This window comes from Pseudonaja textilis, chromosome 6 (genome assembly GCF_049901715.1).
Source record: "Pseudonaja textilis isolate UNSWEBS1 chromosome 6, rPseTex1.2, whole genome shotgun sequence".
Taxonomy (NCBI): domain Eukaryota; kingdom Metazoa; phylum Chordata; class Lepidosauria; order Squamata; family Elapidae; genus Pseudonaja; species Pseudonaja textilis.
Genome location: NC_141995.1, coordinates 21114919 through 21129348, shown reverse-complemented (window position 1 = coordinate 21129348; position 14430 = coordinate 21114919). Strand labels below are relative to the sequence as shown.

The window sequence follows — 14430 nt, the reverse complement described above, 5'->3', positions numbered from 1 at the left end:
AAGGAGCAAGTCAGCCTGGCATGCATCACCAAGATCTGGCTGACTCTAGAAAAGGGGGATCCCCTCTGAGAGATGTTTTTTCAGCCAGTTTGGCACAGCTAAGGCCCCAGGCTGGGGCGGTGATTATAATATGCTCAACATTATCCATACAGAGTGTGTATAATGACGTATCAGTGAAGTATTGCACAGATGGTTTTAAGTTGACTTTCTTGATCAAAGAAATGACAATGTTTACATTTGTGGCTGACTAGAAATCCTTTATACACTTTTTACATGAAACATAAAAAATGTGATTTGTGATTTTGATAATTAGAAAAAATAGATTATAAAAAATGTGGCCTTTTTGTAATCATAGACAAAGAGATATTTTTGTAATCATTTGCTGCAACAAAAATTGGAAACTTCTATTTCTTTTTTCGGCACTTGTTTTTTTTTTTTTCTGTTTTTTCTTTGTTTTCTTTTTCTGTATTAGTTTTTGCTATTTTTTATCTTCTCTTTAAAACTTTTAATAAAATGTATGCAAAAACAGTATAACTCTTCAACATTTATAGTATCTAATGGCTGCATCCTGGCAGCCACTACCTGGTAGTCAAAGATATTTTTAAAAAAACTATCTTTTTGCTGCCATCTAGTGATTGGTAGATTGCTAAATCAACAAATTAATCATTTTTGAGAAAAATTGTGAATGGATGAAAGAAAATTCCAGAAGCAAGCACCTCTAACAGGCACATGGACATTTTTTGTTGAATTCTAGCTCCAAGGACATTTGAACAGTGGCTGCAACTGAGCAACACAAAGCCATATACCACCACTTTGCAATAAAATGGGCGTTGGTAAATTTACCTGAGGGGTAAATTTACCCCTTTCTATGGATGCTGCTAGAGAACCCAGGATGGGTTAGACTCCTCCTGATGACATCATCAAGCTGGGTCTGTCTTGTATATAAAGGACTGCCTGTGGGAGTTCCCCCCCACCCCTAGCCTTGGTGAAGGTACTTGACAGACTGTAAAGAAGTGTCTCTGAAAGCCAAACAGAATCTGCAACATTAACATTAACACTTCTTACCATGGTCCAGATGAAATAAGGGAGGGGCTGGGTTCCCTAGCAGCATCTATAGAAAGGATGTTCTCAGGTAAATTTACCAATGCCCATTATCCTAAATGCTGCTGCGAGAGCCCAGGATGAGACATACCAAAGCCCGCATGTCCACAGGAGGGTCCTCGACCGGCAAGTCTCTCTGAAATTGTAACCACTCACTGAAGCAACAGTCTGCCAAAAGCCGCACTCCTTGAGGCATAGGAGTCCAGGCAGTAATGTCTGATGAACAGAGGTGGGGAGGTCCACGTAGCCACTCTGCAAATCTCCACTAGGGGTGTCTGGGTGGCCCAGGTAGCTGAAGTTAAGGCACTCCTAGCAGAGTGTGCCGCTAGGCCCTGGGGTACTGGAAGGGCTCTGGTTAGAAGGCCTGTGTGATGCATGCTGTGATCCACCTACTCAAGGTGGGAGGAGAGGCTTTGTTGCCCCCAATGGGAAGGGGAAAGGACACAAACATAGCCTCAGTTTTGCTAAATGTCGAGGGACGTCTGATGTAAATTCAAAGCGCTCTGCTAACATCTAGGGAGTGCCACTTGCGCTCTAAGTCATAGAACGGAAGGGGACAGAAATCAGGTAACACTATGTGTTGGGATCTGAGGAACCCAATATTAATCTTAGATACAAAAGATAGGGTCTAGATGTGTTTCCTGACAGACAAGGCTGCCACGACCGAAATCCATCTAGAAGGGGTGATCGCTATCAGAAATATCACCATAGAAGACAAAAAACTGCAAGGGAATTGACCTCAATGGTTCGAATGGGGCCTTAGTCAGCAACTGCAGTACTTTAAAGAAGTCCCATGTGGGATCTCGATGACCACTGGAGGCCTCAGGTTTGTAGCACCCTTCAGAAACCTGCAGACCGTGGGATTTCTACACAAAGATTCCACTCCCCGCAAGGATAGAACAGAGGGCAAGGCCCCAGAAGGGGCAATGTCATACTTACAACACCAATCACTGAAAGCTTTCCAGGTTGCATCATAGATGCAGTTGGTGGAGGGTCCCCTGGAGGCTTGGATAGTTCTTATTACTCTGGCGGAATGATAGTTCCGGATCAGGGATCCCTGCTCAATCTCCAGATGGCCAACTGAAGCCACTGGGGCTCTGGAAGCAATATTGGTGCCTGTCTGAGCGACACTCTGTCTACTAGAATCTTCCCAGGATTGAAGGTGGAACAGTTTACTAAGTCTGCAAATCATGGCCTCCTGGGACAGTGAGGGCTACAAGTATAAGTTCTGCTCTTCTGCCCACAGTTTCTGGAAGACCCCTGGAATCAGAGTGGTCAATGTCTGGAATACTCTACCTGACTCTGTGGTTTCTTCCCCAAACCCCCAAAACTTTAAACTTAGACTGTCTACTATTGACCTCACCCCTTTCCTAAGAGGCCTGTAGGAGGCGTGCATAAGCACACCAACATGCCTGCCGCCCTTGTCCTATTTCTTTTTATTTTTCTTATATGTATCCATTTCATGTATTGATAACTATGTTTGTATCTTATACCTACTATCTTGTAAGCGATTGACAAATCAAATAAATAAATAAACAAATAAATAAACAAATAGCAAAGAAATCAAGGCAGGCAGCCCACACTTCAAGCACTCAGTTATGTAACAGACTGGATTGGTGGAGACAGAGGCAGAATGAAAAAGCAAAAACACTTACCACTACCTACCAGTTAGTACTCTGCTTATCATTAGTGTTCAAGGAAATGCTACATGAAATCTGTTCACATATACAGAAGAGATGTGGTTATACATAGAGCCTAGTTACAGCAGTATATCTGGAATCAAATGGTTAACACAGCATACACTCATGTCTAATCTTTTGCAAGCATTTCTGATGAATGAATCTTTTGTTACGTAAACAAAGATTCCTTTAGCATTGAAAAGTTTCAAGTCCTTGCCTCATTGTGCTCCTATATTCTGTGGGAGCAATTAAAGCATGCAGATAAGCCAGAGTAGTTTACAACCATGCAGACTTCTCTTTTTAAAACTAAATTAGTTATACAATATGCAGTGCAAGATACTTGACAAAAGTTCTCAGACTGCACAGTGCCAGGGTAGTCAGCTTTTTTCCTCTTAGGGTGGGAACCACAGCCGTATTGTTGGACTCAACCACAGCCATGATTTGATTACCAACAACAGAAAAATGTGGAACAGTCACATATAATTGATCCCAGCAGTTGGTAGGAAAAACAAAAACAGCTATTATTTTAATGTTATCAGACAAATTACAGAGAAATCTATATTTGTGTGTTAACTGCAAAGTTGGATCTTCCAAGTAGTTCATGCATAAAGGAATCAACCCGTGTTGGCTATAATCTACTATGGCATTAAAACTTAGAAACACCCACCAAATTTTTGATAGTTGTCATGGATTATGGATTATATTCAATAAGCCAAAATTTCACATTTTGTCATTAGGTTTTGTGGCTATGACTGCAAACTTGTGGAATTTTACATGAGAGTGATCTGCACTGAACTCGTGGGAATATATCAAGCAGTAGATAGAAGAAAAACAGGTGTAAATAGTTTCTTAAACTTACTGTAAGAAAATGCAACTTTTCACAAATCATTCCAAAAGGTTCCTATAATTTGAACAATCTCTAGGTATAATATTTTTTACTGTGAAATCTAATTGTTTTTACTAATTTGACTAATTGTTTCAACCTGAGCCAAAACAAAATCAAAATTCAAACAAAACACTCACATTTTTGCATGATTCTTTTTAGTTCTTCCAAATGTTTCTATCACAATTTCTGTCTTAAACTAACCAGGAGTTTCAGGTCATCTTATCTATTATAATTTTATCCTTTTAGTATAGAGCTAATTCTGAAGGTAATGTAATTAAGAGCTTCATTTGATTCATTCAGAGTTAATGAAAATATTGTTCCTATAGTGCAAGCTGGGAGGGGAGAGATATTCCTACTGTAAAATATTTTAAAATAAAATATTTAAAATAGTTTATTTCCCACCAGAGAAAACTAGAAAATACAGCAGAATTTGCTGGTATATCTTAAATGATAAATAAGTCAGAAAATATTTGTTTTTCAGGTCTTGTATAATAGTGTAATGATTGGTTCTATCCCACATTATAGTGCTGAAATAAATAACATAAATAATACCCAAAGGAAATAACCTAGAATGGATGCATATGTGGAAAGCAAGAAAAAGTTGGAGCACATGGTTTGGTTTTATTTCTGAACTCAGATGTCATTCATTAATGTTATGTTTTTGCATAAGCGTCTGGTTACTGTACATTACAATTTAATAAAAATAACTTTAAAAAGATTTTCCAAACCTGAGGTCTGTCTGCCTTAGATATAAAAGAACTCATGAATTAGCTTCCCAACTTCTTCAACGCTGAAGCCTCTCTATGCAACTGAAAGCTGATTTTCCAGCAGAATATAAGATGTCACATTAAAAACGTGGAATTGGGGGGGCAGGGGGTAATTATTGGAAACTGCAAGTTCTCCCAATTGTGAAAAATAAATTCTTTTGGGCATGTAAGCAATAATCCAGAGTTAAAAACTAAAACAGAATAAAAGTGGGTTGTGTAAACTTATTATATAGAAATAAAATGGGAAGGGATTATCTCCTGTACTCAAACTGGGAATGCAGAAGTTGGTAAGTTTTCTCTATGGTCATTGTCTAGAAGGAATTTAAGATTTAATCTCCCACTTTCAAAAATCTCTTGGACCACACCCATTTTCAAAAATTAAATAACTGTTTTGAGAAATTATAGCATTTAATCCTTTTGCTTTTAGTGAAAAGCTGTACAAGTGTTTTTTCCATTCAAAAAGGTAGTCTCACCTTAATTTTTTAATTAGAAAGACACCAAACTGAAGAAAACAGAATGGAAAAGGGAATAAAAGTGTAAATGTAATACAATGATTCTTTTTTAAAAATTTCAATAATAATAAGCTAAATAGGTTTTATTGTACATAAGATCCCAACAGGCATTTCATGTATTACTTATATATGGAGTATATTTCTGCTTATCTTGTTGTAGACTTTTTCCCAGTACAGAATTAAAGAGCTGCCTTTAACTGACTATTCTTGTGTCACCCCAAACTATGCCAGTATAACTTGTATTGCTCCCACAGCCAAACTCTTATCCTGTCTCTTTTGTGCCTGAATCACTGCTGACTGATATTGTGCCACACATCATAGGAAAGTTTATTGCTTTTTTCTTCTTGCTCCACTACTGGTTTCATCACCTGTTAATGAGGAAAACATCCCAAAAAGCAGGAGTACTGGACTGGGCCTGGTTTCTTTCATTTTGTTTATCTATGTCTCCTCCCTCCTCTTGCATCTCATTTAGTATCTCCCAAGCTAAAATAATGTCAACTATGTAAAAATATGGCAAGAGAATCAGGCAGAAGTACCCCCAGAAAGAACAGTTAAGTCCAGCCTTGATTGTGCACTAAGTCCTAAGAAGCTGGAGAATTGAAATTGACTAGCTATTGCTGAAGAATCAGAAAGTGAAATTGCCAAGTAAATTGGCAATTCAGTAACAAAAGTCTGATTCAATGTTGCACCTTATTTTCTGGAAGTTGAAATGAGTGGAACGGCTCTATTTTAAGGTAAAGGTACAGTTTAGAAAACAATTACAGTGGAATACCCCATATAAATCCCCCCCCCAGATAAAATGGTAAGTGTACCCTCCTTTCTTGGAAGCCAGGAAATAGCTCTCTTTCAAAAGCAATGAAAGCAGACGATAGACATGAAAGAACTAAAAGAAAATACAAATGCTGAAAAAGAAATAGTTGGTGTGAAGGCATTCCCACCATTTCCAGAATTTGGCAAAATACATCTCTAATCGAACCCACAGCAAGTCAGCAAGCCTCAATTACAAGTAACATATAACAACGTGTTAGATTTTACACACCTTAAAACCATTATGAGCTGGTATCCTCTTAAGAAGAAATGACTGGTATACCTGGCAATAACTAAGAGAAAAGAGTGGCACTGTCAGAGCATAACTGTGTTGTGGTAAGTGCAAGTGAGGTCATGGCAAGTCACCCACAACACTGTTAAAAAATAATACATCTTGGCACTCTTTTTTAAAAATCTTCACAGTTTCATTTGCACCTACACCTTTAGAAAAGAATAAAATCTTCAGCTAAACTTATCATTCCAGAGATTTTTCCATTTGGTAATAGGATACCCAATCAATAGTACCAGAGACTCCTGACATGATACAGAGTTGCATAGAAGCTTCTTCTTAAGAAGACTAACGATCAAATTTTAAAAAAAGGATGGGTGGATGAAAGCTGCTTCAAGGTACACACATGCAAAACAGTTCTTTCCAATACTATGTTCAATAATATAACTTCAAAGCAAATGCTCATATTTATTTTCAATAAAAATTAATAAGAAATTGAAGAGTCTGGTGAATCATAAATCTAATCCAGTGCAGGATTAAGTTGAGTTATTATTTCTAATTCTATATTTGCTAGTCAGTATATCTCTTAAAGAGAGCCAGTTTAGTGGTTAAGGCACATGTGCCACAAGTGGCACACAGAGCCATTTGTGCCAGCATGCAAGATGCAGGCAAACTTATCTCACTGCACATGCACGTGCCTCACAGCTGATTTTTCAGCTGGTTTCAGGCCTTTTTCAGCCTCCCAGAGCCTTGGAAAAAGCCTCTGCAAGGTTTTTCAGGATGAATAGGCCTGTTTCGTCACTTCCTGTAATACTGGAAGTGATGAAAAGGCCTATTATTCGTCCTGAAAAGCCTTGCAGAGGCTTTTCCCAAGCCTCTGGGAGGCCAAAAAAGGTCTCAAACCAGCTGAAAAATCAGCTGTGAGGTGCAGTGCAGGTAAGGAGGTGGTGGAGATTGTGTGCGCATCTGCAGGGGGCGTGGAGAGACGCACATTGCATTCTGGGTGCTGGCACGCGAGTGCGCGCGTACTAATGTGCATGCAATTTTTGGCACAAGAACCCAAAAAGGTTAGCCACCACTGGTCTAGAAACTGAGAATGTGAATTCTGTCCCCACCTTTGGTATAAAACCAACTGAGTGGGCCAGTCACTTTCTCTGAGACCTAAGAGTCAGACAAGAGCAAACAATTCCAAAAAAATCTTTTGCCATAAAAACTGCAGGGACTTGTCCACAGAGTCACCAGGAATCAAAGCTAAGGTTCACATACATATACATTTCTTAAAGAGCATAACTAGTTCAAACCTTAGCATCTAGCTTACTATCCAATTACTTTATGAATGATAGCTCTTATATTAATAGATTAGGCAGTAGCCAGGAACATGCAGAGCAGTATTTCTTAAGTATATTCCATAACACATCAGTGTTCTGCAAACAGCTTGCAGGAATGTCATGTGAAAGTAATTGTGTACCTGGCCCGAATCTGCAGCTACTCGCTATTGTACATGTAGGTTGTACAAATCTTTATCAAAGCAATTTGATTATCACCCCAGTCAGCACTGTAGCACCTCAAGCAATACCACTCTGCTGTGATGTAAACTTCTCTACGTATGCAAAGTCTCATTCAAAGCAAAGATTGAGATGATGCTGTCAAGTTGTTCTAATCAACAAGCAAGATAAATATATGCATCGCTTGCCACCAAGTAGTGGTGGGTGACTGGGAGTGATCCCCTGGATCAAGTCCATAGCCACCGGCTTCAACTTCAGTATGAAGCCTACAAGTGTGCCTTACACTTACCAAGCACTCCCATTCCAAATACAGAGAATAAAGCCTTAATGCCAAGGTCATCCTTGCACAACTCTCACCCATTAACACTGGGCAACCGAAAGCTAGCTAAGCAAAAACAAGACTTATCTCTCCACTTTCACTTTTGAGCAATGCTCTACCTTGGTTTGTTCCTGAACAAAAACCCACCTGATTTTGCTGTCTTTATTACTGTCACTCAGCCACCTGAAGAATTCACCATTCAAAACTAGTTTGCATGGATAGAGTGACCTCCCAAAAAAGGTTACATAGCCACACATTTTACTTTATTTTCTAAAACAGGTATAGGTTTAAAAAAAGCAAAGAAAAATGATTTTAGATTCTCATAATCTTGAGAGGGTTTAGAGAAATTCTAATTGATTGTTCCCAAAAGATGTAAAAAATGCTTTGAAATACATTTTTTAAAAAATCACCTTCTAGTCAGATGTCATTCAGCATGTTTACACAAGATGTTTGAACTAGAATACAGCAGCTATGGATAAACAAGTCATCCACTGCCAAGCAACTGAAGAAATTTCAAGTTACCCAGGTTATCCTGGGAGCAGCTTCTCTGGCAGCATTCCAACCATCTTTGTGTTATCATTTTGTGCTGTCATTTAATCAGTTCCAAAACTTTTATTTTAACTGGAAGTAGTCCAGTTTGGGTCAGAATCTTTTATCTATACTAAATGAATGCTAGTTAACCTCCTAACAAACTAGATGATGTACCTACCTTTAACAAATTGCCAGATTTTTAATAATTCACCACTGGAGCAAGACGGTAAGAGGACTTTCCCAGATTATAATAATTTAAGAAGCAACCACACTTGAGGCAGAAGAGCCAGAAATATAAATGGACAAATAATACATTCCATTACTAGGTATGAACTGCAAGGTATGGACTTCAATATATATTGAAGAGTTCCATCCAGAGTTCCATCTGAAATTTGTTGCATACTGCACTACTGAAGTGCAAAATTAATTGCACACAAAAAAATGTATGTAGTATTCAAATGCACAGACCTCTACCAGCAATTTAGAATGATAAAGTTCAAAAATTACTGATTATACAAACTGTCTCTCTTGTAAGCTTTATGAAGCTTAAGTAGACACCAACCATCAAAGATCTGTAAACTTAGTAAACTTCATTATATTTTATTCACAAGTCCTGACACTGAAAAACTAACTCCGAATAAATTTTCATTCAGTTGTCTTCTTACTAAAAATAAACTGGGACTGACTTATTGGACTTGGAGTCTTTCTAGTTTCTACTGAAACAAGAAGAGCAGACAAACAAATAAAAAATGACTATCAGCTTGACCTTTAATAGAATTAAATGTTAGTTATTCAAGTAACAATCTGAATATAGTATCTATCTGCATTTCAAGTCTTTGCAGTTATACACTGTTAATCATTTATTGTCACATAACAGACAGAATAACAATACAAATTTTACTGCAAATATCTTATAAACATTTTACATGAAAAACAAATAGTTTGTGAATCTAAATTAAACATAATCCCTGTGAATATGGAAAGGGACACCACCCTAAGTATCTCTATTCATTTCCAGAATCTTCCATATTTTAAATTAATCTAGATATAATCAGAACTGGCAGTGTATTTTCTTAAATCTGAAGTTGGCAGTAGTTTTGGAATATCAAGTGAGATCAGGCAGGCAAACAATGCTAGCAAACCCTTTGCAATGCGGTATTCTCTGAAACGTATATGTCTTCCAGTTTCATGTACCACAAAAGACAATACAAAATGAAAATAATTAATTGGTAATTCCAAGCATGCATCACTTTGCATAATTGTTTCTTAATTAAAAGCATACAATTTGATTAACATTTTTTCATATGACAGATACATATTGATAAGAAGTATTAATATATGGTACAAGTATAGATATATATCGTTCTACAGTTGTTTTCAGAATTTGATAGCACATTTTTATGCTACCCTTATGCAGAGGGGGGGAAGACAGACCTGCTAAAGCCATGTGGTTCCGATTAGAATCTTAATAGTATTTTGCAAGGCTCTGCTCACCGCAGCAGACAAATTCATTGTAGATAATTTAATGGATGGTACTGGAAACCAAATTAATTATCTCTCAAATCACAAAGCTAGACATTACCTTTATCCATGACACAGCTTATCAGTCTAAGAAAAAAGCCAAAAAGAAAGTAAGACAACAGAAGGGTAGTTTCAGCTCATAATTTAGATATAAAACATAATCTAATTAACAGACAATACAAATGTATGTACAAATACAATGAATTGTACATATAAAATATTTGCAATCATAAAAATTAAAAGAGCCCCCTAAAAAGTTCAATGCTCAATTTTTAAAATAAATAAAGACTAAATGTCATTGCATTAACAGATAACCTTTGAGATTATTGTGCTAAACTTTTTAGCACTATTACTTAAATATTTTTAGTTTCCTTTGCTGATGTTGCAGCTCAAGCTACTTGCTAAATGACATCTCTGTCATTCTTCACATTATTTAGTGATGACTGAATACAGGCTGAGATGTAGCTATTCTTACTCCCTTATATTATAAATGCATGATAAAATACATTTTAGGTGAAAAACGTAACTGGTACTCCTTTGCATTTTCCAATTAATCAGCAGTGTAGAACTGAGTGCTTCTTCCATTTTCATACAAAATCACAATCCTGAAAGACTGCAACTGCAGCACTATTCTGTTCTACACAGTAGAAACTGTATTCTGTATCATTCAGTAACACATCATGGAATGCATCTCTGCAATATCACACAGAGTTTATGACAACTAAATGCTATATTTGCCTGCCTGCCTGCCTGCCTGCCTGCCTGCATTCCTTCCTTCCTTCCTTCCTTCCTTCCCTCCCTCCCTCCCTTCCTTCCTTCCCACCCAGGGTTATTGGTTGAAACTGTACTCTGGCAAAACTGCATCACCTTCAAAATATGGTTTTTATACCTAACATTTAAACATTATGTAACATTTCATATTTGACAGACGTGCTATCAATATTTTGTTTGCTGGGAGAAATGAACTAGAATGTTATATCTGCTTGCAAGGCGAAAGCAGTAGTAATATGAATTATGTATGTTTACTGATGAGATAAACGGAACTTTTTATATGTCATCACTAAATGTGATATGGTGTAGGTAGTATGACAAAATATATACATGGATCCTCTACTGTATTTTACATGATCTCTAAGCTAGGCAGCAAATGTGCATGAATGTTATATAGATAAATGATGTCATTTGGAAGGAGGATGCAGCAATTGCTGTGTGGTATGCTATATGAAATTCTGTACCTGCATATAGCACATCAGCCTCTGCAGAAAAATAAGTAATACTAAAAAAAAACAGGCAACGTGTTGTCTAGTGATCTTGCATATTGTGCAGATGGACGCCTTCTGTATTGTAGTAATGCAGATAAGCTTGTATGTTGGGTGTTCCTGTGCACATGACATTTGCAGGTTTTACCAGGGTAAAACTTCTCTGTGCTACCCATCTATAGCAAACAACATGGAGTTCAGTCTCTCCTTAGGATACACTAATATGAAGGCTAGAAAGCTCATTTGTTATGACTGAAAGGCAGGATTAGGGCATTAATTATTATGAAATGTGGTGGTACAAGAGAGGATGGTGAGAGGAACGTAAAGGAATTTGGTATAAGCAAGGCGCTGAAACAGAAGGTGGTCGTCTGGCAGGAGTCTGGGACAGAGTGCAACAGCACAAGGGAACCAGTGGTGTCAACAAGCTTGTCCGATGACAACCTTGCGCGGTGAAGCAGTCAGTTCCTTTGCACTTGCGCGAACAAACCTGACTTGGTCATTTCCATTCCCCAGCGCAGCTGATGAAATGGACCTTTGAAAGAATTAGTATTAGCGTTGGAGTTGCCGCCCGACATGGTCTCGTCCCAACCGCGCCTCCTCACAACCCAAATCCCCACCGATCGCAAGGTAGCTTCATCCCAGATGTAAAGACAAGCGGAATCCCGGAATGGGGAAGCGCGCGTATTTACGCGCGCGCGCGCGCGTGTGTGTGCCAGTTGGGTAAAAGGGTGGGTGATTGTAGCGGCTGCCACCCTCTACCTCCGCGGGATCCATAGAGCGCACCCACCTGCCGAAGGCGTGTCTGGCTGGACTGGGGCGACGTCCCGCCTCCAGGAGGGCCAGGGGAGGAGGGGGAAGCCATCTTCCGTCCCTGGGGTGAGTCTGCGATCCGTCACTCCACTCGTCTCTCCAGTCCGACGAAAGTATCGCCTGGTGGCAAGTGCCGCCAACCGCCGCCTTCTACTACTAGTCCCTAAAGTAGCGCGGAGCTGCTTTAGCCGGGCTTCGCTCTCCCTTCTCAGTCTCTCTCACCTTCCTCAGTGACCCGTCGCCCTTCTTCTTTCCAGCCTCGGGCAACAACAACAACAACAACAACAAAAAAGACTTGGCACAGCCGGCTAGAAAGCACGCCCGAATTCCTCACAGCTCGCCGCCTCCGCCTGCGAGGAAGTGGGCGGGGGTGGGGTGCAAGCGTGGGCCGGGAAGCGCGACTGGTCAGGGAATGACCTTCCCCGGGAAAGTCGGAGGCGCAGCAGCCGCCGCCGCCGCCGCCGCAGCAGCTGCTGCTGCTTCCTTGCGCTCTGGCGACGGACGCCGTGGCGCTCCTTCAGCGCCTGTGCTCAATCTGTTCCTCCGGGTCGTGGTGCAGCAGCAGCAGCAACAGCAACAGCTTTATCTGCGCGCGTGCGTGTGCGTGGTTGACGGGGGAGAAGGAGAAAGAGGAGAAGGGAGACTAGCGCTGGGCATACCGTAGCGCTCTTTTCTCCCTCTCACTCTCTCTCTCTCTCTCCCTCGCGACGCGCGCGCCCGCACCCTCACACATCCGCGGAGCGAGTGGGAAAAGCTGGAGCGAAGAAAAGGGGAGGCTGCGTTCGCGATGAGGTCATGGACAGCGCCTTGAAATACGGCCGGTGGCTGCGGCCGTGCCTTTACCGGCTGGCTAAAAACCGAGGAGGAGGGGGGTGGGGAGGGAGCGGAGGCGTGGAAACGGATATTAAGAATCCACCCATCCCACCGCCTAAAATAACGCCAGGAGGCCCTAAGGTCCCTTAGCGGCGTTTCTTCTCAACGAATTTGCAGGGTGGTGGCCAGGCGGCGCTCGCCACAAAGCCGGCAGAGGTGTGGTCGCCGCCCAGGCTTCAGGTTTTGCTCGGCAGGACGGTCGCAGGAAAAGCCAAAGCGAAGGAGGAGAGGGGTTGGCGGAGCGAGCCTATTTAGGTCACCTTAGGGGTTCCCCGAGGCTTCGATTCTAGGCTAAAGCGACCTTTTTACCCCAGCGGTCACTGTGGCCGGAGCTTGATTGTGAAGCTGGGTTCAAACTCCGCTAGGGAGCCTTCCTTGGCTCTAGGATTGCACCCCAAAGCTAAGCACGTTTTACCGAAGACATCACAGCCAATTTATTTGGGGCTAAGCCCCATTAGCTCCGTAGCCCATCAGCAGGCAGGACAGGGGTGTGTGATATAATTTTTAAACCTACTAGCAAAGTGGAACTTTCCTGATCCAGGGTAATAAATCTGTCTTTAAACAGGGTTTTAAGGGCCATCTAAAAGGGTGCTTGACATGTCTTCGTTTTTGTTTTGTTTGGACAGCCTTTTACAGTTATTTTGTTGCAACATTTTGTTGCTGTGTTAGTTTATTTTAGAATCTGCCTTGTTTTCTAGAATATCAAAATAAAAGAATGGATCACTCAAGTCTCCCTTTGGCACAGCGGCCATCAACGGAAGCATCAAAGAAATGCAATATCTGTTCTTTTGAAGCAACAGGCAGGGATCTCTAATCTTAGAGTAGTATATGTGATGGTTGGATATTTTTCTATATTGGAAAAGTGCAAGAGCTGTCTTTTACACCGGCTTCTGGAAACGACCAGAATATGTGATTTTTTTTAAAAAAAATGTAAACTAGCACCCTGAAAAATGTAAGAATAACAAGATTCTTCTAGGCTGGCTACCACATTTTCCCTGTGAGCTTTGATTTTCAGATCTTAATAAAAGGTTTTTTTTCTCTCTCCATCCTGTCCTTTGTGGTAAAGCTGATGAAAACACAAAGAAGAAACATTTCAATGTCTGTTCCTGCCAACAGATAGAAACCTGGCTCCGTATTTGAGGGTTTTCTGCCAGCAAGCAAGGACATTTTATGTCCAGACAAGTAGAGAGATGTAAAGAAGAAAAAAGGATCAAGCATTAGATGATACAAGCTTGTTGATTGCTTTTTCCTCAAAAGTTATTGATAAATTGAAATGGAAATTTTAATATATTTGCTTTAATATAGGGAAATAGTCTTATAAACAAATAGATGGGTATTGTCTCAAATGTGTCTCATTTTTCTGATTTAAATAAAAAGTGACTCCAGTTAAATCTGTTTAAAATTGAAATCTTAAAAGTGTAAAAAGGCAGGCAGAGCAAAGTGTTGGCTCTGCTTGGTTCAGCAAAAAGGGTTCCCAGAATTACTTGGATCAAGATATTTTTAAAGATCACATCTTGTTTCTAAAAAAATCAATAGTCATTATAGTGCTTTTGGTTATATTGGGATGTAAATGGCTTCAGTTCCACAGACAGCTCACTTGATTCTTTTCTCTCTCTCTCTCTCATATTTCT

General features: G+C 40.0%; 1 protein-coding gene across 1 annotated transcript in view; it reads right to left on the bottom strand.

The window, feature by feature from the left end:
- The window catches only part of ANK2 (ankyrin 2), a 276460-nt gene extending 264248 nt beyond the window's left edge, over nucleotides 1–12212 (bottom strand). Inside the window, exon 1 of the mRNA XM_087935981.1 lies at nucleotides 11904–12212. Coding sequence (XP_087792107.1) covers nucleotides 11904–11978 — 75 coding nt within the window. The 5' untranslated portion in view covers nucleotides 11979–12212. The remainder of the gene's footprint in view (nucleotides 1–11903) is intronic.
- Nucleotides 12213–14430: the final 2218 nt, after the last annotated feature.